The 25,169-nt window shown below is 37.7% G+C and overlaps 1 protein-coding gene across 1 annotated transcript; it reads left to right on the forward strand.

Moving 5' to 3' along the window:
* Positions 1-19,440: 19,440 nt before the first annotated feature.
* Positions 19,441-24,969, forward strand: LOC122006953 (subtilisin-like protease SBT4.3). Its single transcript, XM_042562664.1, has 12 exons — positions 19,441-19,528; positions 21,477-21,502; positions 21,615-21,706; positions 21,781-21,872; positions 22,102-22,339; positions 22,441-22,951; positions 23,204-23,286; positions 23,412-23,618; positions 23,751-23,762; positions 23,831-23,942; positions 24,080-24,293; positions 24,431-24,969. Exons 1-12 carry the CDS (start codon positions 19,441-19,443, stop codon positions 24,967-24,969), a joined length of 2,214 nt encoding a protein of 737 aa, XP_042418598.1.
* Positions 24,970-25,169: the final 200 nt, after the last annotated feature.

Raw genomic sequence — 25,169 nt, forward strand, 5'->3', positions numbered from 1 at the left:
CTAGGATTACCGCCCCCTAGGACTTAAGGTTACCACCCCTTAGGGTTTTCCCTCTCCTAGGGTTACCGCCCCCTAGGACCTAAGGTTACCGCCCCTTAGGGTTTTCCCTCACCTAGGGTTACCGCCCCCTAGGACCTAAGGTTACCACCCCTTAGGATTTTCCCTTTGCCTAACCGCAGCTAGGACTTTCCTAAAACAGTTATTCAACATGTTAGATCACCACAAACCTTAACTTTGAATCCTTTGCCATTATCAAAACTCAGGTTCGATCGTCGGATGCTTCCCGCACCAACAAAAAGTTCATCAGCTACCAATGAATCCTACTTAAGTTAAAATAACCTAGCCTTTGATGCCAAAGATATAATTGGTTCATTTCTGAAGGTTGCTTTCTCTTAATAGTTAGAAGATGTGTTATTAATTTCTTTTTATTGCATCGTGGGAGTTATTGAATTTAGAAATTGTCAACCAATGTACCAGAACAGATAATTTTCCTATTTTTCTTGATAACAACTTTGTTATCAAAATAGACACAATATCTATTCTTTAATAGTTTTAGAAACTGAAATCAGGTTCTTTCTAAACTTAGTACATAAAGACAATTTCTGAAAATTCATATTTTATTCCTATCAGAGGATAAACATCTCCCACTGCAACAGCTGCTACTTTTGTAGTAGTGCCCATGTAGACGGTGATTTCTCTTCATATAGTTGTCGGGTTTCCTGGAGCCCTTGCAATGAATTGCAAACATGATAATGGCTCCCGCATCTACTCACCAGGTACCGGTAGATAACACCACTAAACATGTTTCAACAACTAATGAACCAAATACACCTATATTGTTCTTAGTTCTAAGAGGACAGTCTACCTTAATGTCCAAGTCTTATTTCCAATCATAATAATTGGGACAACTAAGTCTATTCTATAGTATAACAACTAGGGGATTGACTAACATTTGAAAACCTAAGAATCACAAAAATATTTGGTCAAGACCAACATCACAAAATCCTCATGAATTTTGTATGCCACGATAGTGTGGACGTATACAAATTCTAAAAGGAGATTTTATCCATTAATTTTTATTATCTTGTCAACCTATGACAAATAAAATTAATAGTTGGTCTGTCTTTGATCAAATATTTAGTCAAGACTCTAAATTTAAAATAATATTGATTCCTCACACAATACTATTTAAATTTACCAACACCTCAAAACACCGTGAATTTTGCATGTCACGTTAGTGTGGACATATACAAAATCAACATTTGTAAGAGGAGGGATTTACCCATTAACTATCTTGTCAATATAACTTTTTGACGAATAAAATTACCTCAAATACCATGAATCTTGTATGCCACGTTAGTGTGGACGTATACAAATTCAAACATTTGTAAGAGGGGTTTATTAATTTTATTATCTTGCTAATCTAGTTTTATAAAAAATCAATAGTTGGTTTCCCTTTGGTCACACAAGTGATAGTAGTGACTCCGTTGGGGAGGATACTATTAAATGTGTCTTAGTGTATACTATTACTTGATACTAAGTCCATTAAATAGAATTGTGCCCCTTCAGTTGGAGAAGATTACACACATCCTAAATAACTTCCTATAACCATCCATTAAGGAAGTTTGATCTAGTGATCCGCAAACAAACTCATCCATTGTGGAGGGAGGCACTCAGAGCCAACACGCAAGCTTGTTGCATCACTTACAAATCAGTAATGGAGACCGTGGGATTAATATACTAATCCCTCTCTGACTTAGTTATTTAAGGTGAGGAATTTTAACCTATGCTAGCATACATTACATGCACACACACATCACAATAAATAAAAGCAATAAATATGGAAATTATTTTTCCAACTATTATGGCCTTTTTCTGTCACTGTCTTCCGTGTGCTCCAACCCTAGCTGCTGCCATCTTTAGCCACCGCCATCAGGTCGAGTCGTCGCATCCATCTTGCTTCTTATTTCGTTGTGCCTCTGGTGCTCCAAAAGTACCACGCCTCGCAAGAATCCGATCCGCGACAAAAATAGAATTTTACATATATCGATCCTATATTCCACGAGGGAATGTACATGTAATCTAGATCGAAAATAAATTTCTAAAATCCTAGGGCTAATACAGCTCCTGCTGTATTAGTTATATACAATCATGCACATACAAAATAATGCCCTTGACATGTCTAAGGGTCCAATCACACACAACATCTATAAGTCATAATAGTTGGAGCATGCAATCACAAAGTTAGCACATCCTACTATTATCCTGCTTAAATTATGTATGACATATGCATAACCTAATTTGAAAACCAAACACACAGAGGCAAACCCTAGCTCTGATACCAATTGTTGGTTAGTCCTAGGAAAACGTACCGGTTCTACTGTAGAAAAAAAATTTTGTACAAGTGTCGAACATTTCCTTAAATAACCTATTGTGTTCTTTAAAAGTTAAATTAGGAATCGCAGACGGAACTTAACATCATTGATTCCAAATTTAACTTATATGTTCTTAATGGTTTAGATTTGAATCGCAAGCGGAACTTAACACTATTGATTCAAATCTACCTAAGTTATTAATTCCATAAATATTAATTTCCAAAATTGGCATCCAGGACTGCATGGCGAGGCACATGGCCTTCTTGGATATGGGAGCAACCACCACCGCCTAGGCAAAGCCTTTTAAGGAAAGCTAATATTTATTTCCTTAAATAACTCTAGGTTAACCAAAAAGAACAATCAAATCACAAATTCGAAAAAGAAGAAAACACAAACTCGAAAAAACTATTTCGAAAACTCTAGAATCATATGCCTCTTGTGTTTGGTATTTCCATAAATAACTATACAAAGAAAACTAGTATGATGCAGATAACAATTACTAGTTATACCTTTCTTTGTAAGCAAAAATAACCTCTTGATCTTCTACCGTATTCCTCTTCTTATCTCAGACGTTGTGTGGGCAAAGATCTTCTGAGATGAGAACCACCAAGCTCCTTCTTCTCCAAGCTAGATTCGGCCACCACTATTTCTCCATGTAAAGTAAAGATCTGGCCACCACCTCCAAGCTCCAAGGGATGCTAGAAATGAAGCCTTCTTTCTCTCCTAGCTAGAACCGGCCACCATGGACTTCCCTTAAGTTGATGCCGCCGGCCACAAAGGAGGAAGAGAAAATAAGGAGAAGAGGAGACCCTAGGGCCGGCCACACCAAGGAGGAAAAGAGAGGAAGAAAAGAATAGAGTCGTTAGCCATGAAGGCACCTCTACCCCCTCTTTTATAATCCTTGGTCTTGGTAAATAAGGAAATTTTAATAAAAACTTCCTTAATTCTTTTATCATGAAAAAGAAAAAATTATTTAATTAAAAATAATTTTCTTTTCTTAATATCAATGGCCAGCCACCTACAATCCCCAAATCAAGGAAATTTTAATTCACACAAGAATTAAAACTTCCTAATTTATTTCCGGAAATTTTATAAAAAATTTCTCCAATAATTTTTCCCTTCATGGTGGATTATAAAAAGGAAATTTTATAAATTAAAACTTTCTTTTAAACATGTGGATAAAAAGAAAGTTATCTCTAAAAATTAAAATCTCTTTCAATCTACAAATAAGGAAAGATATCAAATCTTTTCTTAATCTTTTGTAAAAACTTATAAAAGAGAATATTTAATTTTTAAACTCTCTTTTAAATCATGAACATGGTTAAAAAGGAAAGTTTTCTTAAAATTTAAAATCCACCTTTTAATCTACAAATAAGGAAATATTTTAAATCTTTTCTTAAACTTTTGTAGAAAGGTATAAAAGGAAATATTTAAATTTTAAACTCTCTTTTAAAACCATGGAATCCACATAATAAAAAATTTATAAATAAAATCCTTTTTAATATGATGTGGCCGGCCACATCATGCTTGGACTCCAAGCATTGGCCGGCCACATCATGCTTGGACTCCAAGCATTGGTCGGCCACCAACTTGGCTCAACCTTTGGGTCTTGACCGGCCCTAGCTTGGGTTCCAAGTTAGCTTGGCCGGCCCCTATAGGTTGGGTAAGAAGGTGGGTATGTGGTGGGTATAAATCTCTATATACAAGAGGCTACGATAGGGACCGAGAGGAGGAATTGGTTTTGGTCTCCTGATGAAATTAAGCTTCCCGTGTTCGCCCCGAACACACAACTTAACTTCATCAATAATAATTCATACCATTAAAGAATTATTATTGAACTACCGCACCAATCCCAAATTACATTTTTGGGCTCCTTCTTATTTTGAGTGTGTTAGTCTCCCTGTATTTAAGATGTCAAATGTCCACTAATTAAGTGAGTTACTGACAACTCATTTAATTAATATCTTAGTCCAAGAGTAATACCACTCAACCTTATTATCATGTCGGACTAAGTCCACCTGCAGGGTTTAACATGACAATCTTTATGAGCTCCTCTTGGGGGCATTATCAACCTAGATTACTAGGACACAGTTTCCTTCTATAATCAACAAGTCACACTATAAGTAACATCATTTCCCAACTTATCGAGCATTTTGATTTATCGAACTAAATCTCACCCTTTGATAAGTCAAAGAAATAAATATTAAATATATGTGCTTGTTATTATATTAGGATTAAGAGCACACACTTCCATAATAACTAAGGTCTAGTTCTTTTATTAAATCAGTATAAAAAGAACTTTCCTTAAATGGTCCTGCTCAATACACTTAAAGTGTACTAGTGTAATTTATTAGTCAAGATAAACTAATGTCTAATTACACAACGACTATTCCAATGGTTTGTTCCTTTCCATCTTAGACGTGAGCTACTGTTTATAATTTATAAAGAACCGATAACACAATCTTCTGTGTGTGACACCACACACTATGTTATCTACAATATAAATTAATTGAACATCTAAATTTGGTATATATAAATGTAGATACTTGACCAATGTGATTCTTATAAATATTTATACAAAAGCTAGGCTTTTAGTATACACTCCAACAAACTTTTCCTCCAATATTCTGGAGGAGAAGGGCACTTTCTCTTCCGGCTCTACCCGGCGTTCTTCTCAGAGGACGGTAGCTTTCCCCCTTTTTGAGTCTTTGGACAAAGAACTTTCCGCCACAGAGACCTGCAGTTGCTCCTTGTGGCTGTAACCTACAGGGTCCAGTTGATAGTAGCCCTGGCCAGGCTCCCTGTAGAAAGCAGGGGGAAACTCCATAGGCTGCTTTCTCTTGGAGCCTCGGTCAGAGGCGTGTGCTAGCTCCTTGGAAACCTCCTGCAACTTTCTCGGTCGAGAGGCGGTAGTCTGTTGCTTTTCAGAAACTGCCCGCTTCTTAGCTTCTTTAAAGAGTTTGTACTCTCCCGCTGTCATGGTAACGTTGATGCACCCAGAATCCTCCATCTTCACGTTCCAGAGCAGGTAGTTGTGTTCCCACAGACGATGCCAAATTTGATCCCATCTGGAAGCTGAGTCGGATAGAGGCGGGTAGTGCTAGCGTAGGTGTTGATGGAAAGTTGCGAAGGAGTCTGGTCGATCTGGCACCGGCAGGAAGGGCTCCCACGGGTGGATGACGGGGGAGGGGGGGTGATGACGGAGATGATGAGGTAAGGACCATGCGCACACTCAGACGAGCCGCTCATACATTAGAGACCAAGAACCAGGGAAAAAGTCCCCGGGTCAGGCCCTCTGATGCTCAAGTTAGGTACTTTTCCCCAGAAGCACAGTAAATAGACAAAAGTAAAAGACGAGTGTGTAATGTGTTGGTGCGGGAAGCATCCGACGATCGAACCTTAGTTTTGATAATGGCAAAGGGATTCAAAGTTAAGATTAGTTGTTATCTTATGCACTTGAATGAGATTGTAGGAAAGTCCTAACTGCGGTTAGGCAGGTGAAAAATCCTAGGGGGTGGTAACCCTAGGTGAAGGAAAATCTTAAGGGGCTGTAACCTTAGGTCTTAGGGGGTGGTAACCCTAGGTGGTGAAAATCCTAAAGGGGGGTAACCTTAGGTCCTAGGGGGCGGTAACCCTTGGTCCTAGGGGATGGTAACCCTAGGCGAAAAAGTCCAGTCGGTCTGGAGGATCGTTCTGGCATCAGGTAACTTTCCTGAGTGGAGTAGGTGAGGGTGTGTTCCCCGTAGAGGGAACAGTAGGCGTCGGGTCGACCTAGGGTTTCCAGTCAGAAATTCGAAGTCAACCCCGGACAGTTCGAAGACTATCATTTACTGTCTTTACTATACTTTATGTGTGCTAATATTTGTCTTGCAGGGTAGGTTATTGTTTTGGAGCTAATACATCTTGCACGTACAAAAAACCAAAGTTAAGCCTCGGATGAACAGTGTCCATGACGCCTCCATGGAGCTTGGAGGCACCTCGGGTGCAAGCCGAAGCCAGCTGTCCAGAGGAGCTGGAGGCGCCTCGGACATAGCTGGAGGCGCCTTGGACCTGTTGGAGTGTATACTAAAAGCCTAGCTTTTGTAAACATTTATTTTTGAAATAAAAGAATCACATTGGTCAATATCTGTATTTATTTGTTAAATGTAATTGTTCAATTAATTTATATAATAGAAGATCATGTTGTCGGTTCTCTATAAATTATAAACAGTTGCTCACGATTAAGATGGAAAGGAATAAACCATCAAAATAGTTGTAGTGTAATTAAATATTAGTTTATCTTGATTAATAAATTGCACTGGTACTTTCTAAATGTATTGAGTTGGACCATTTTAGGTAAGTATTTTTTGTACTGACTTAATAAAAGAACAAGACCTTAGTTATTATGGAAGTGTGTGCTCTTAATCCTAATATAATAACAAGCACATATATTTAATATTTATTTCTTTGACTTATCAAAGGGTGAGATTTAGCTCGATAAATCAATATGCCCGATAAGTTGGGAAATGATATTACTTATAGTGTGTGTTATTGATTATAGAAGGAATCTGGATCCTAGTTATCTAGGTTGAGAATGTCCCCAAGAGGAGCTCATAAGAATTGTCATGTTAAACCCTGCAGGTGGACTTAGTCCGACATGACAATGAAGTTGAGTGGTACTACTCTTGGAGCTAGATATTAATTAAGTGAGTTGTCAGTAACTTACTTAATTAGTGGACATTCGTAATCTTAAACACAGGGAGACTAACACACTCATGATCAGAATGAGCCCATAATATAATTTGGGATTGGTGTGGTAGTGCGATAATAACTCTCTAGTGGAATGAGTTATTATCGATGAACTTGAGTTGTGTGTTCGGGGCGAACACGGAATACTCAAGCTCATCGGAAGGCCAAAACCAATTTCTCCTCTAGGTCCCTGTCATAGCCTCATTATAGCCTCAAGTCCATCCAAATGTAAGGCTCTTCTTGGTGTCCAAGAAGTGGGTCGGTCCAATGCTTGGTGACCAAGCAAGGGTCGGTCATATCCTCTTCTATAGGGGTCGGCCCTTTGCTTGGTGACCAAGCATGAAGGGGCCGGCCACAATAATTCAAAAAGGGAGGGTTGTTTTGAATTTTTAAAATCTTCTCTTTATAGAAAACTATAAGTTTAAAAGAGAGATTTTAATTTTTTAAAACTTTCCTTTTTTGAATTAGGCCACATGTTTTAATAGAGAGTTTTAAAAGTTTTAAAACTTTTCTTTTTTAACCATCTTCATGGTTTAGAAAAAAAAGGAAGATAAGTTTTAAAATTTAAATTTTCTATCATCATGTTAAAAAAGAAAATTTTATAAGAGAAGTTTTAAATTTTAAAACATGGTTTTAATTTTTAGAAACTTTCCTTTTTTAACACCTACTTTAGGAAAGAGAGCTTGTAAATTTTATAAGAGGATTACTTCTTGTAAAATTTTAAAAAATATTTTTCTTTATTCCTCTTGATGAGGTGGTCGGCCACCTTGCTTGGTGCCCAAGCAAGGGGCCGGCCATAATTAAAAATAAAAAAAATCATCGCAAAATCAATTTTGGTGATTGATTCAATCAAGAGGAAAGAAAAGGATAAATTAAAAGGGAAAAGGAAAAACTCTTGGATGATTTTATTTTTGTTAAAAGTTTTTCCTTATTTGCCTTGGACAAGTAATATAAAAGAAGGGGTGAGGGGGCTTCATGAGATACAACTCTTATTCTTTTGCATGGAGATCTCTTGGTGGCCGACCCCTCTCCCTTCTCCCTTCTCCCTTTCCCTTTGCTCTCTTCTCCTTGGTAGTGGTGGTGGCCGGATTTTAGAAGAAGAGGAGGATAGCTTTTGGGTGGTGATCATCTTGGAGGTTCGTCACCCACACGACATCCAAGGCAAGGCGAGGAATAAGGCAGAAGATCTCGAGGTCATTAGCTTACAAAGAAAAGGTATAACTAGTAATTTTCTTCCGCATCATACTAGTTATTTTCTTTGTAAGAATTCTAAATACAAGAGGCAATTAGATCTAGTTTTTCGAATTAAGTTTTTCGAGTTTGTATTTTCTTCTTTTTCGAATTTGTGATTCGATTGTTCTTTTTGGTTAACCTAGAGTTATTTTAGGAAATTAAATATTAGCTTTACTTAAAAGGCTTTGTCTAGGCGGTGGTGGTTGCTCCCATATCCAAGAAGGCAATGTGCCTTGCCATGCAGTCCTGGAAGCCAATTTTAGAAATTAATATTTAATGGAATTAATAACATAGGTAGATTTGAATCAATAGTGTTAAGTTCCGCTTGCGATTCAAATCTAAACCATTAAGAACAGATAAGTTAAATTTGGAATCAATGATGTTAAGTTCCGTTTGCGATTCCTAATTTAACTTCTAAAGAATACAATAGGTTATTTAAGGAAAGGTTCGACACTTGTACAAAAAACTTTTGTACAGTGGAACCGGTATGTTTTCCTAGGTCTAACCAACAATTGGTATCAGAGATAGGGTTTGCCTCTGTGTGTTTAGAATTTAAATAGGTTATGCACATGTCATACATAATTTAGGCGGGATAATAGTAGGATGTGCTAACTCTTTGGTTGCAGACTCCAATTATTATGGCATTTAGATATTGTGTGTGATTGGACCCTTGGACATGTCAAGGGCATTATTTTGTGTGCATGATTGTATGTATTAAATACAGTAGGAGCTGTATTATTTTAGAATATTTTTTTTTGTTCGATCTAGAATACATGTACATTCCTTTATGGAATATAGGATCGATATTTGTAAAATTCTATATTTATCGCGGATCGTATCTTTGCGAGGCGTGGTACTATTGGAAGACCAGAGGCGCATCGGAATAAGAAGCAAGATAGATGTGACAACTTGAACCGATGGCGGTGGCTAAAGATGGCAGCAGCCAGGGTTGGAGTATACTGAAGACAGTGATGGAAAAGACCATAATAGTTGGAAAATTAATTTCCAAATTTATTACTTTTATTTACTGTGATGTCTATGTGCATGTGATGTATGCTAGCATAGGTTAAAATCCTCATTCTAAATAACTAAGTGGGAGAGGGATTTTAAATAAATCTCATGGTCTCCATTACTGGTTTGTAAGTGATGCAACAAGCTTGCGTATTGGCTCTGAGTGCCTCCCTCCATAACGGATGGGTTTGTTGCGGATCACTAGATCAAACTTCCTATTTAATGGACTTAGGAGCATGTGATCTTCTCCAACTGAAGGGGCACAATCCTATTTAATGGACTTAGTATCAAGTAATGGTATACACTTAGACGCATTCAATAGTATCCTCCCCAACGGAGTCACTGCTATTGTATTGTGTGACTAAAGTGAAACCAACTATTAATTTTATTTTTCATAAAGTTAGGATGACAAGATAATAAAATTAATGGGTCACACCCTCCTCTTACAAATGTTGAATTTGTATACGTCCACACTAACGTGGCATGCAATATTCACGGTGATTTGAGGTGTTGGTTAATTTAAAATAGTATTATTTGAGAAATCAATATTATTCTAAATTTAGAGTCTTGACCAAAGTTTATTTTTGTGATTCTTAGGATGACTTTCAACCCACTGACCATTATACTGAAAAAAAACAAACTTATTGGTTCCAACTATATTGATTGGAAAAGAAACCTGGACATTGTGCTTACTGCTGAAAGCTATAAGTTTGTACTGACTGAGGCTTGCCCAGATGCACCTGACAGTGACTCTACCCCAGAGGAGATTGAGCATCATAAGAAATGGGTAAAAGCTGATGAGATGGTGCGGTGTTACATTTTGACATCAATGTCAAATGTATTGCAACATCAGCATCAAGATTTACCAACAACTTATGATATAATGAACAATCTCAAAGAACTCTTTGGGCACCAGAGTCGGACTGTTAGGTAAGAGGCAATGAGAAAGCTAATGACAGCCACCATGTCTGAGGGGACACTCGTAAGGGATCATATCCTCAAAATGATGGCTTATCTGAATGAAATACAAGTCCTTGGAGGAGAAATCGATGGGGAAACCGAGGTCGATATAATCTCCAAACGTTACCTAGAAGTTTTGAGTAGTTCCACCTGAACTATAACATGAATAAAAGAGAGTATACGTTGGCGGAATTTCTGACAGAACTACAGGCAGCAGAAGGAATATTTCGTCATAGTTCTCAGATTCACTATGTTGAAAATGGTTCTACTTCTAAGTCGAAAGGCAAGAAGAAGAAGAAACAGGTCTTTTCAGCAAAGAAGGTGAATAAACCTCAGGGTACAGGACAGAAAGCTAGAATGAAGAAGCCGAAGGGCAAATGCTTCATCTGCAAGCAGTCTGGACATCGGAAGGCGGACTGTCCTCGTAGGAATTAGAACAATAAAGGTATATCTTATACTCTAGTAGTTGAAACATGTTTAGCGGTGTTATCTACCAGCACCTGGTGTGTAGATACGGGAGCCACTGATCATGTCTACAATTCTTTGCAGGGGTTCTAGGAAACCCATCGACTATTTGATGGAGAGATAACCGTCTACATGGGCAATGCTACTAAGGTGGCGGTGTTGCAGTGGGAGACGTCTACTTATCTTTTGATAGGAATAGAAATTTGATTTTAAGAAATTTTCTTTATGTACCCAGTTTTAGAAAGAATATAATTTCAGTTTCTAAACTGTATTTGGATGGATATTCAGTTTCCTTTAGTAACAATGTGGTTATAAAGAGAAATAAGGTGATTATCTGTTCTGGTGCATTGGTAGGCAATTTATATACTTTAAATCCAATTTCTCCCACAAAGTAAAATATGGAAATTAATAACACATCTTCTAACTCTAATAAGAGAAAAGAACCTTCGGAAATGAACCAAACGTATCTTTGGCATCTAAGGCTTGGTCATATTAACTTAAGTATGATTCAAAGGCTTGTAGCCGATGGACTCTTGGGTTCATTAGAGATGGAAAACTTTCCAACATGTGAATCCTGCTTGGAAGGTAAAATGACCAAGAGACCTTTTAAGGCCAAGGGGTATAGAGCCAAAGATGCGTTAGAACTGGTTCATTCTGATTTGTGTGGTCCTATGTCTATCTAGGCAAGAGGTGGTTATGAATACTTTGTCTCTTTTATAGACGATTATTCAAGATACGGAAACATTTACCTGATGCGCCGCAAGTCTGAATGTTTTGACAAGTTCAAAGAATATAGGGCTGATGTGGAGAAACGTCTTGGTAAAAGTATCAAGACACGTGGTGGCGAATACCTCTTTGGAGAGTTTAGGAATTACTTATCAGAAGTCGGGATTCAATCCCAATTGTCTGCACCTGGTACACCCCAACAGAATGGTGTGGCAGAACGAAGGAATAGAACTCTTATGGAAATTGTTAGATTGATGATGAGTTATTCAGAATTACCAAATTCGTTTTGGGGATATGCTCTGGAAACAGTAGTGTGCATTCTAAATATGGTGCCTTCTAAAACAGTTCCTTCTACTCCCATGGAATTATGGAATGGACGTAAGCCTAGTCTGAATCATATTCGGATATGGGGTAATCCAGCACATGTGCTGAAGGGAGATACTGACAAGTTGGAATCACGTACAAAAGTTTATCTATTTGTGGGATATCCTAAAGGAACGAAAGGTGGTTTGTTTTATAATCCTAAAAATCAGAAGATCATTGTTAGCACCAATGCTCGATTTTTAGAAGGAGATTATATAATGAACCATAATCCCATGAGTGAAATAGTCCTAGAAGAAATAAGAGAGGACATGTCTACTTTAATACCAACAGTACAAGATGAAGTACCACAAGAAACTGCAACACGTGTCACACATGATACACAACTCATCGTAGTGAGAGGGTTGTAAGGCAACCAGAGAGATTCATATTTTTGGGAGAATCTTCGGACTTGATCCCAGGTAAACATGAACCTAATCCTCGAACATATGACGAAACACTCCAAGATATAGATGCAGTATCTTGGCAAAAGGCAATGAATTCCGAAATAGAATCTATGTATTCTAATAAGGTCTGGGAGCTTGTAGAACCAACTGATGGTGTAAAAGCCATTGGATGCAAGTGGATCTACAAAAGGAAAAGAGGGATAGATGGGAAGGTAGAAACCTTCAAAGCAAGGCTTGTTGCGAAAGAGTATACTCAGAAAGAGGGAATCGACTATGAGGAGACTTTTTCGCCGATAGTCATGCTTAAGTCTATCCGGATACTTTTGTCCATTGCCGCTCATATGGATTATGAGATTTAGCAAATAGATGTCAAGACAGCTTTCCTTAACGGAAGTCTTGAAGAAAACATCCATATGAAGCAACCAGAGGGATTTATTGAAAAAGGCAAAGAGCATCTAGTGTGCAAGCTCAATCGGTCCATTTATGGACTGAAGCAAGGTTCAAGATCTTGGAACATCCGGTTTAATGAAGTAATCCAATTATATGGATTTATTCAGTGTCCGGATAAGTCTTGTGTATACAAGAAGTGTAACGAAAACGTGGTGATATTTCTTGTACTATACGTAGATGATATTTTGTTAATTGACAACAATGTCAAGGTATTATCGGACGTAAGGGTATGGTTGTCCAAAAAATTTGATATGAAGGACTTAGGAGAATGTGCACACATTCTTGGGATTAAAGTTATAAGGGATCGCAAGTAAAGAATGTTGTGCCTATCCCAAGCTTTATATATAGATACAATCCTTGCTCGTTTTAACATGCAAAACTCCAAGAAAGATTTCTTACCTTTTAGGCATGGAGTAAACTTATCTAAAGAGATGTCTCTGAAGACATCAAAGGAGATAGAGGACATGAAGGCAGTACCTTATGCTTCGGCTGTAGGAAGCCTTATGTATGTAATGCTGTGTACGAGACCTGATATCTGTTTTACCGTGGGCATGGTTAGCAGATATCAGAGTAACCCTGGACAAGGACATTGGACTGTTGTAAAGCATATTTTGAAGTACCTGAGAAGGACTAGAGACTATATGCTAGTCTACCAAGCAGACGATTTACTCCCTGTGGGTTACACGGATTCAGACTTCCAATCAGATAGGGACAATAGTAAGTCTACGTCAGACTATGTGTTTACTCTAGGAGGTGGAGCCATTGCATGGAGGAGTGTTAAGCAGAAATGCATCTCGGACTCAACCATGGAAGCTGAGTATGTGGCAGCCTCTGAGGAAGCCAAAGAAGCTGTATGGCTCAAGAATTTTCTAATGGACTTAGATGTTATTCCTAGTTTGCCCAAGATCATCACAATTTATTGTGATAATAGCGATGCAGTTGCAAACTCAAAGGAACCACGAGCCTATAAAGCAAGTAAACATATAGAGCGCAAGTACCACCTGATTCGAGACATCGTCAAGCGAGGAGAAGTTGTCGTCGCCAAGATTGCATCAGTAGATAACCTAGCAGATCCTTTCACTAAGGCCCTTCCGGTGAAATCTTTTGATCGGCATGTGGAGGGGATGGGAATCAGATGTATGGCAACAGATATGGCAGCTTAGTCTTTTAGTATAAGTGGGAGATTGTTGGAGTGTATACTAAAAGTCTAGCTTTTGTAAACATTTATTTTTGAAATAAAAGAATCACATTGGTCAATATCTGCATTTATTTGTTAAATGTAATTGTTCAATTAATTTATATAGTAGATAACATGGAGTGTGGTGTCACACTCAGAAGATCATGTTATCGGTTCTCTATAAATTATAAACAGTTGCACACGACTAAAATGGAAAGGAACAAACCATCAGAATAGTCATAGTGTAATTAAATATTAGTTTATCTTGATTAAGAAATTACACTGGTACACTCTAAGTCTATTGAGTAGGACCATTTTAGGTAAGTTTTTTTTTTACTGACTTAAAAAAAGAACTAGACCTTAGTTATTATGGAAGTGTGTGCTCTTAATCCTAATATAATAGCAAAACATATATTTAATATTTATTTCTTTAACTTAACAAAGGGTGAGGTTTAGCTCGATAAATCAATATTCCCGATAAGTTAGGAAATGATATTACTTATAGTGTGTGTTGTTGATTATAGAAGGAATCTGTGTCCTAGTTATCTAGGTTGAGAATGTCTCCAAGAGGAGCTCATAAGGATTGTCATGTTAAATCCTGCAGGTAGACTTAGTCTGACATGACAATGAAGTTGAGTGGTACTACTCTTGGAGCTAGATATTAATTAAGTGAGTTGTCAGTAACTTACTTAATTAGTGAACATTCGTAATCTTAAACACAAGGAGACTAACACACTCATGATAAGAATGAGCCCATAATGTAAATTGGGATTGGTGCGGTAGTGCGATAATAACTCTCTAGTGGAATGAGTTATTATCGATGAACTTGAGTTGTGTGTTCGGGGCGAACATGGGATACTCAAGCTCATCGGAAGGCCAAAACCAATTTCTCTTCTAGGTCCTTGTCGTAGCCTCATTATAGCCTCAAGTCAATCCAAATGTAAAGCTCTTCTTGATGTCCAAGAAGTGGGCCGGTCCAATGCTTGGTGACCAAGCAAGGGTCGGTCATATCCTCTTCTATAGGGGTCGGCCCTTTGCTTGGTGACCAAGCATGAAGGGGCCGGCCACAATAATTCAAAAAGGGAGGGTTGTTTTGAATTTTTAAAATCTTCTCTTTATAGAAAACTATAAGTTTAAAAGAGAGATTTTAATTTTTTAAAACTTTCCTTTTTTGAATTAGGCCACATGTTTTAATAGAGAGTTTTAAAAGTTTTAAAACTTTTCTTTTTTAACCATCTTCATGGTTTAGAAAAAAAAGGAAGATAAGTTTTAAAATTAAATTTTCTATCATCATGTTAAAAAAAGAAATTTTATAAGAGAAGTTTTAAATTTTAAAACATGGTTTTAATTTTTAGAAATTTTCCTTTTTTAACTCCTAATTTAGGAAAGAGAGCTTGTAAATTTTATAAGAGGATTACTTCTTGTAAAATTTTAAAAAATATTTTTCTTTATCCCTCTTGCTGAGGTGGTCGGCCACCTTGCTTGGTGCCCACCCCTAATTAAAAATAAAAAAAAATCATCACAAAATCAATTTTGGTGATTGATTCAATCAAGAGGAAAGAAAAGGAAAAATTAAAAGGGAAAAGGAAAAACTCTTGGATGATTTTATTTTTGTTAAAAGTTTTTCCTTATTTGCCTTGGGCAAGTAATATAAAAGAAGGGGTGAGGGGGCTTCATGAGATACAACTCTTATTCTTTTGCTTGGAGATCTCTTGGTGGCTGGCCCCTCTCCCTTCTCCCTTTCCCTTTGCTCTCTTCTCCTTGGTAGTGGTGGTGGCCAGATTTTAGAAGAAGAGGAGGATAGCTTTTGGGTGGTGATCATCTTGGAGGTTCGTCGCCCACACGACGTCCAAAGTGAGGCGAGGAATACGGCAGAAGATCTCGAGTTCATTAGCTTACAAAGAGAAGGTATAACTAGTAATTTTCTTCCGCATCATACTAGTTATTTTCTTTGTAAGAATTCTAAATACAAGAGGCAATTAGATCTAGTTTTTCAAATCAAGTTTTTCGAGTTTGTGTTTTCTTCTTTTTCGAATTTGTGATTCAATTGTTCTTTTTGGTTAACCTAGAGTTATTTTAGGAAATTAAATATTAGCTTTCCTTAAAAGGTTTTGTCTAGGCGGTGGTGGTTGCTCCCATATCCAAGAAGGCCATGTGCCTCGCCATACAGTCCTGGAAGCCAATTTTGGAAATTAATATTTAATGGAATTAATAACATAGGTAGATTTGAATCAATAGTGTTAAATTCCGCTTGTGATTCAAATCTAAACCATTAAGAACAGATAAGTTAAATTTGGAATCAATGATGTTAAGTTTCGTCTGCGATTCCTAATTTAACTTCTAAAGAACACAATAGGTTATTTAAGGAAAGGTTCCACACTTGTACAAAAAACTTTTGTATAGTGGAACCGGTATGTTTTCCTAGGACTAACCAACAGGAACAAGGCTTGAAGACGCCTTGAAGAGGCTTGAAGACGCCTTGAAGAGGCTTGAAGACGCCTTAAACCAGATAAAGTGCGACCAGTTCTATGCTGATCCACACGTGCGACTCGGCGGCCTAGAGGCACCTTGGACAGGCTTGGAGGCGCCTTCAGCACAGTATAAAAGAAGGTCTCGAGGCAGAACTCAGACAATCAAGTTCTAAGCTTTCTTTCTTCAATGTGCTGCTAACGAGACGACCTAGAAGTGCTGCGAATTGACACCGACGACCCGGAGTTCCGAATCTTCAGTTTTTCCTACTGTCGTTGGTATAATTTAGTCGCTTCTTTTAATCATTGTACTTCATCTTGTAAACACAATTAACGAGCTTATAGTTGTGTCCCACCGGAAGTGATCAAAGATTGCAGGCCTTGGAGTAGGAGTCGCCACAGGCTCCAAACCAAGTAACTCCTCGAGTTCTTGTGTGATTATCTTTTTGTTTCCGCTGGTTTAACTCTCGAACAATTTCCGACTCTGAAACGCGAAATAGCCACGAGTGTTATTCACCCCCCCCCCCCCTCTAGCGCTTTTGATCCAACATAATGACGAGTGAGCGTACCTGCGTAAGGACGAAGCCTCCCTTTTTATACTATTGTGGGCGTTTCTGGAGTCTGACTAGTGTCAAGGAATGTCGGATGTCAGGCTTTGTTTGGCAGTGATTGATACGGGGCATCATCCTATAGGTCGAAGAAGGAATCGGGGTGCAACGAGCCCTAGACCGTTAGCATATTCCCTGACACGCTGTCATTATTCTTTGACGGGTGGTTGCGATTCCCTTGTTTGATTATCGTGTAGTGCGTGGCCTCCTAAGTCCATTATCCCTAGGCTGGGTCTTCGTACTTGCCGACCCCAACCTGTGGGCACCGACCTGTAGCTAACCTGTATTTACCGCTTCATAAATCCAGACCTGCATATCCGGCTCTGTTCTGCGTGTCATGTCCTGTGAACTCCTGACCTGCCTTGCTTTGTAAATTGTGACCAATACGCCTACCTATAAGCCTGAGTCCAATTCCGTCTGTCCCGACCTATACGACTTAGTTCGTTTCCGCATGGGCACCGACCTGTAGCTAACCTGTATTTGGCACTTCGTAAATCCAGACCTACATATTCGGCCTTGTCTTGCGTGTCCCGTCCTATGAACTCTGACCTACCTTGCTTTATAAGTCGTGACCTGTAAGCCTACCTGTACGCTTGAGTCCAATTCCGTCTATCCCGACCTGTACGACTTAGTTTGATTCCGCTTATCCTGTCCCATACTTCCTGATCTGTACATACTGGTCCATATATCGCGACCTATACGTCTTGATTCGTATATACTGACCTGCAAGTTCCGCCCTGTACTCCCTGTCCTGTGAGCCTACAGTCGCTCATCTTGTAGCCGCCCCTTAACCTGCGCATCCCAATTGGAATATCCTGATCTATACGTCCTGCCCTGTGTCTCCTGCCCGATGAGCTTGAAGCCGTCTACCTTACTCTGTAGATCTGGGTCACTTAACCTTCGCATCCCAATTGGAATATCCTGCCCTGTGTCTCCCGCCCGACGGGCTTGAAGCTTCCTACCTTACTCTATATGTCCGGGTCCGTATATCCCGACCTGTACGTCCTGACCTGTATTCCTTAATCTGTACGTTCCAATTCGTATATTCCGACCTGTATGTCCTAACCCGTGTACGTCTGGGTCCGTATATCCCGACCTGTATGTCTTGAGCCGTATATCCCGACTTGTGATTCATGACCTGTATGTCTCGACCCATGTTCCTCCATCTGCACGCCCTAATTTGTATATCCAGACCTGTACGTCCTGCCCTGTGTATCCTGCCCGGCGAGCTTGAAGCTGCCTACCTTACTTTATACGTCCGGATCCGTATATCTCGACCTGTATGTCCTGACCTGTAATCTGTATGTTCCGATTCGTATATTCCGACCTGTATGTCCTGACCCGTGTACGTCTAGGTTTGTATATCTCGACTTGTACTTCTTGAGCCGTATATCCCGACCTGTGATTTCTGACCTGTATGTTTCGACCCGTGTTCTTCCATCTGCACGCCCTGGTTCGTAAATCCAGACCTGTATGTCTTGAGCCGTATATCCTGACCTGTACGTCTTGAGCTGTATATCCCGACCTCTGATTCTTGACCTGTATGTTTCGACCCGTGTTCTTCCATCTGCACACCCTGGTTCGTATATCCAGACCTGTATATCTTGAGCCGTATATCCCGACCTGTACGTCTTGAGCCGTATATCCCGACCTGTGATTCCTGACCTATGTTTCGTATCCTTCTGAACTCTTACTTATCATGTAGGCCTGACCCCTAAATGCTGCTTATGTCCCCTTTGGGCCTTCCTGTAATCTGAACCTTTGACTGCCACGTAGGCCAGACTTTTGGCCGCCACGTAAGTGGTCTTTTGACTATTCATAGGCCTGATTGTTGACCACCACGTGGGCTTGACTTCGGACTGCCATAGGAGTTTGACTTCGGACCACCCTATGAGCTTGACTTCTAACTACATCATCTATCCGACCCCACGATCACGCACCGTATCAATATATATATATATAGTTTGTAGATTTCCTTATAATTATTAAATAATTATAAATAATTAAACACATTTACTTATTAAAAAATTATTTAAAAATTATCTTAGTATAATTACAATAATAAATAATTATAATTACTGATCAAATTTTTTACTAATATTTTTAAAAAAATTATTATTTAAATTTTAATATAATTATCAATTAAATTGAATATATTATCATTTAAATATGGGTCTATAAATTCATCTATAACTATTAAAATTACTAACCAAATTCAATCAGTAAAATTCATTTAGATCAATAAAATATTAAAAATATTAACTAAAATTTATTTCGCCTATAAAGTAAATAATTTCATTATCAATTAAAATTATTTATTTAATTTATATTTTAAAATATTTTAGTATTTAAAATTAAATTTGTTTAGAAAATTACCTGTAAATTTATTTTTGACATTACAATTTTACCACTAATTATTTCTATTATAGCCGTGGAGGCAGGATCTCCTGGACTACTTTTTATGGTCCGGAGATGTGCCACTCGCATTTACGGCTGGATCGCGACCGCGATCCAGCTGCGAATGGTTGCGTTCCCTTCCTGGATTTACCATCCCCATCAGGTTATAGTTTTTGTTCGGAGCGGGTGGCCGGAAGCCGCCCGAAGGACACCCTCGCTTGGCGCCCAGTAATCTGGCCACTTATCCATCACCAGAGGTCTCTGGCCGCCCGCTCCAAACAAAAACTATAATTTGATGGGGACGATGAACCCAGGAAGAGATCGCAACCATTTGTGGCCGGATCACGATCGCGATCCGATCGCAAATACGAATGGTATATCCCCTAGACCACAAAAAAGTGGTCTAAAAAACCTGTGCTCATAGCCGTGACACCGCTATAACTCACGGTGTAGTACATGTTGTCCATTGATCTTAATCTTTCCATTAGTTGGCATCCACTATAATATTCCATGCATCTAGAATTTCATAGAAATCCATGACTCCTCAGCTACCATATTCGCATCTAAGTTCTCTTGCAATGTTCACATCTTTTGTGCTTCTCATTGCATCAGCTGCCTATTCAAATGAAGAAAGAAGGATACGTCAATCAAAAGAAAAGAAAAAAAAATATACAATTTGTAGATTTCCTTTGTAAACACGTATTGTTTTAATTGATCAATGATACCACCATCATACATAAATGTCATACATGCCGCAGGTTTATATTGTGTATATGGGAGCTCAAATAAATTCTCGTGAACTGGTAATTAATAAATTGTTATGTTATTTATTATATTTTGTCAAATTTTGAGACTAAAACAAATTATGATAATGCAGTTCGCCTAGTGAATCTTTGGTGTATAGCAAGTAAGCAACTAAAGGAATTTCAACGGATTTACTACCAAACTTTCGATTGATGAGGCCAACAAGTTAGCGGTATATTAATTTATATTTATATATCGAATGGAATGGAGGAGGGAATAGTTTGAATTAATTTAAGATCATATTTTATAAATTAATGTATATCAACAATTGAACAGCGTATGAATTAATTAATTAATTAATTACAGAAAGAGAAGGAATTGTTTCGGTGTTTCATAGTAATAAATAATTATAATTATTAAATAGTTTTAATTAATTTATATTTATATTAATTTATAAATTAATATATACCAACAATTGATGTATATTAAATACTTTCGATTGATGAGGCTGACAAGTTGAGCGGTATATTAATTTATATTTATATATCGAATGGAGGAGGGAATAATTTTAATTAATTTTAGATCATATTTTATAAATTAATATATACCAACAATTGAATACGTACGAATTAATTAATTAATTGTAGAAAGGGAAGGAATAATTTCAGTGTTTTGGTGTTTCTGCAATTAATTAATTAATTACAGAAAGGGAAGAAATAGTTTCCGTGTTTTGTAGTAATAAATAATTATAAATAATTAAACACATTTACTTATAAAAAATTATTTAAAAATTATCTTAGTATAATTACAATAACAAATAATTATAATTACTGATCAATTTTTTTACTAATATTTTAAAAAATTAATAATTAAAGTTTAATATAATTATCAATTAAATTGAATATATTATCATTTAAATTTGGGTCTATAAATTCATCTATAGCTATTAAAATTACTAACAAAATCCAATCGGTAAAATTCATTTTGATCAATAAAAAATTAAAAATATTAACTAAAATTTATTTCACCTATAAAGTAATTAATTTCATTATCAATTAAAATTATTTATTTAATTTATATTTTAAAATATTTTAGTATTTAAAATTAAATTTGTTTAGAAAATTACCTGTAAATTTATTTTTGGCATTACAATTTTACCACTAATTATTTCTATTATAGCCGTGACACCGTGTAATGTTGTCCATTCATCTTAAACTTTCCATTAGTTGGCACCCACTATAAAATTCCATGCATCATACGTAGAATTTCATAGAAATCCAAAGGAAGAGTAATGACTCCTCAGCTACCATATTCGCATCTAATTTCTCTTACATTTTTCACATCTTTTGTGTTTCTCATTGCATCAGCTGTGTATTCAAATGAAGAAAGAAGGGTACGTAATATATATATAGTTTGTAGATTTCCTTTGTAAACACGTACTGTTTTAATCTGTACTGAATGATCAATGGTACCACCACCATACATAAATGTCATGCATGTCACAGGTTTATATTGTGTATATGGGAGCTCAACACGCATCCCAGTACCCAACTTATGAACTCCATCTTAATTTGCTCAAAGAAATTCTCGTGAACTGGTAATTAATAAATTGATATGTTATTTATTATATTTTGTCAAATTTTGAGACTAAAACAAATTATGATAATGCAGTTCGCCTAGTGAGTCTTTGGTGTATAGCTACCAAAGGAGTTTCAGTGGATTTGCTGCCAAACTTTCGATTGATGAGGCCGACAAGTTGAGCGGTATATTAATTTATATTTATATATCGAATGGAGGAGGGAATAATTTTAATTAATTTTAGATCATATTTTATAAATTAATATTTTATAAATTAATATATACCAACAAGGCAACAATTGAACGCGTATTAATTAATTAATTCGTACCTGTTCAATTGTTGGTATATATTAATTTATAAAATATGATCTAAAATTAATTAAAATTATGAATTAATTAATTAATTAATTGCAGAAAGGGAAGGAATAGTTTCGGTGTTTCATAGTAAAACCCTTAAGCTTCGCACAACGAGGTCATGGGATTTCCTCAACTTCCCACAGAGTGTAAATAGAAATCCTCCACTGGAAAGTGATGTCATCGTCGGAATGCTCGATTCTGGAATATGGCCGGAATCCAAGTCCTTCAATGATAAGGGATTGGGACCTCCGCCGAAGAAATGGAAGGGCGCTTGCGTAAATATGACATGCAACAAGTATGTATATAAAATTTACAATTATATATTTCATCGACTCGATTTAAAGTTATGACTAATATAAATTAATTAATTAATTAAATATGATTGATTGAATTAAGTAAAATCATCGGGGCACGCTACTACAATAGCTTCCGCGATTACCCGGTGGAAGAACCATCGCCGCGCGACTTCGATGGTCACGGGACGCACACAGCTTCCACCGCCACCGGCCGAAGCGTCTCCCACGCCAGCCTCTACGGCCTCGCCAAGGGCACTGCCCGGGGGGCCGTGCCTTCAGCGAGACTAGCGGTGTACAAGGTGTGCTGGGCGTTGGGGTGCACCGATCATGACATCTTGGCGGCGTTTGACGATGCCATCTCCGACGGTGTCGACATCATCTCTCTATCAATCAGCGGCTATAAATCTCTGGATTACTTCCAGGACTCGATAGCTATTGGCTCCTTCCATGCTATGGCGAATGGGATTTTGACATCGGCCGTTGCTGGGAACGACGGGCCGAAACATGGCACAGTCTGCAACGTGGCACCGTGGATGGTGTCGGCAGCGGCGAGCAGCATCGATAGGCACATCATTGACAAGGTAGTCACCGGCGATCACGTGTCCACTTTGGTGAGTGAGTAATTAGTCCATTTCAATTTAAAGATAATATTAATGTGATTTAATTTTGACCATATGCAAAAATTAAACTTGCTAGTCTTATAATTTATGTATTATACTTATTACTTTAGATAATGTTGCACTCCATTAATTCCTTTTTTATTTATACTATATGCTCTCTTTCTCTCTTTTTTTGCTAAAAAGAATGAAAATAAGGAATTATTATATATTTTTAAGTAATTTTTGAAAGGAAAAAAAATGCAGGGAGCTTCTGTCAATACGTTTGCGACAACAAATAGGTTTCACCCGTTGATCTACTTACCGGGAAATGCAACTACTTCTCCAGGGTACGAAGATACAATGCTATATATATTCTCTATCTTCTTGTATATAGTTACGTTGCAACCATTTTGATCTGAGGATATATCAATTGCCAAATTAACTTATCTACTGCTTAATTACTGTGTTTCAGGGATTGCAGCATGCCAGATAAAAACGTGGTGAAAGGAAAGATTCTTCTCTGCAAATTACTCTCTTACGAAACTTTTACTAAGGGCATTCAAGGACTGATATCTATAGATGATTCTTCACTTGATAATTCCTTCTTAGGCCCAATTCCATTCATTGTAATCAGCTCATTGGATGGCCTCAACCTTTTGAACTACATAAACAACACAAAGTGAGTACTGTTAATATATAATTGAGGAAATATATAATTATTAGCTAGTATTATTTTAATATCATCTAGCTAGCTAGCTAATTTGTTGAGAAGTATTGCATGCACTTAACTTCTTTGCTTGTATTTCCATAGTTCAATATCGAGGTACGTGTATATATACTATAGTTGTACTATATACTAATCCATGTATATATATATATAATCTTGGCCAGAAATCCTGTGGCTAACATCCAAAAAAGTGAAGCAGTTTTCGACTCCGAGGCTCCCTTGGTCGCTTCCTTCTCATCGAGAGGCCCCAATTTAATCACCCCTGACATCTTGAAGGTCAGTAATTAATTAATTAATTAATTAATTAATGATTCATCATTAATCACAGTCAGTTATATTACCTTCACATTTTTGATGGATTAATCGCAACTTAATTGGCAATGTACTACTAATTTGTGTTTGCATGCATGCAGCCTGACATAAGTGCTCCAGGAATTGATATTTTGGCCGCCTGGTCACGGGTTGCATCGGTGTCAAACCTCCCCAACGACACAAGGGTCGTCAACTTCAACATAATCTCGGGCACTTCCATGGCTTGCCCGCACGTAACCGGCGCCGCCGCCTACGTCAAGTCTTTCCACCAAAACTGGTCGCCAGCAGCCATCATGTCTGCGCTCATGACGACAGGTCTCTCTAATTGTCATATGTATATATATATAAATTGATATGTTATTTATTATATTTAACATACCTTAGTTTGTTCTGTTTTCTTTTCAGCGAATTTTTTTCATTTTGTCCATGTTTAATTTAATTTATATGTACAGCCAAACCGATGTATCCTTCTGCCGGCCAAGACCAATTATCGTATGGAGCCGGCCAACTGAACCCGGTGAAGGCCGTCGACCCAGGTCTTGTCTACGATGCCGGTGCCAGTGACTACGTGCAAATGCTCTGCGACTCGGGCTACAACGAAACCATGATCGGAATCGTCACCGGCGACTCCAGTTCTTGCTCTTCCAGTACCAGTACTGGAACGGCGAGGGATCTCAATTACCCATCCATGGCCTTACATGTTCAGTCCGGCAAAGCCTTCGCTGCCAAGTTCTTGAGAACAGTGACCAACGTCGGCAGCGCCCGACGCGGCAAGTACAAGGCCGAGGTCCGGGCTGATCGCAGACTTAATGTGGTGGTGAATCCTAGTAAGTTGAGGTTTTCGGAGTTGAATGAGAAGAGACAGTTCACTGTGTCGGTTTCTGGCGGGCCATTGCCAGGGAACTCGACGGCGCCGGCGACGGTCATTTGGTCGGACGGGAAGCATCTGGTGAGGAGTGTGATGGTTGTCTACACCGATTTCTCATCTTGATTTATCAATGTGAAAAATATGTATTATGTTACAATTCTATTTTGTCAATGAACCTAAGAAAATATTCTATTACCATTCCACTTAATTCATCACATGATTGAATAACAATCTCCAAACTTCTATATAATACTCGTCGTAATATTCATGATGCATTTAATTCACATTTCACATAATACCAAAAAATAATAAATATTTTTTTA

This window comes from Zingiber officinale, chromosome 1A (assembly GCF_018446385.1).
Source record: "Zingiber officinale cultivar Zhangliang chromosome 1A, Zo_v1.1, whole genome shotgun sequence".
In the NCBI taxonomy this organism is placed as follows: Eukaryota; Viridiplantae; Streptophyta; class Magnoliopsida; order Zingiberales; family Zingiberaceae; genus Zingiber; species Zingiber officinale.

Excerpts from the sequence above, each read along its gene's own strand:
- LOC122006953 (XM_042562664.1), top strand. The coding sequence starts at position 19,441 with ATGTGCCACTCGCATTTACGGCTGGATCGCGACCGCGATCCAGCTGCG. Across the intron at positions 21,503-21,614 it reads ATTCAAATGAAGAAAGAAGG|GTTTATATTGTGTATATGGG; the intron begins GTACGTAATATA and ends TGCATGTCACAG. Across the intron at positions 22,952-23,203 it reads GCGATCACGTGTCCACTTTG|GGAGCTTCTGTCAATACGTT; the intron begins GTGAGTGAGTAA and ends AAAAAAATGCAG.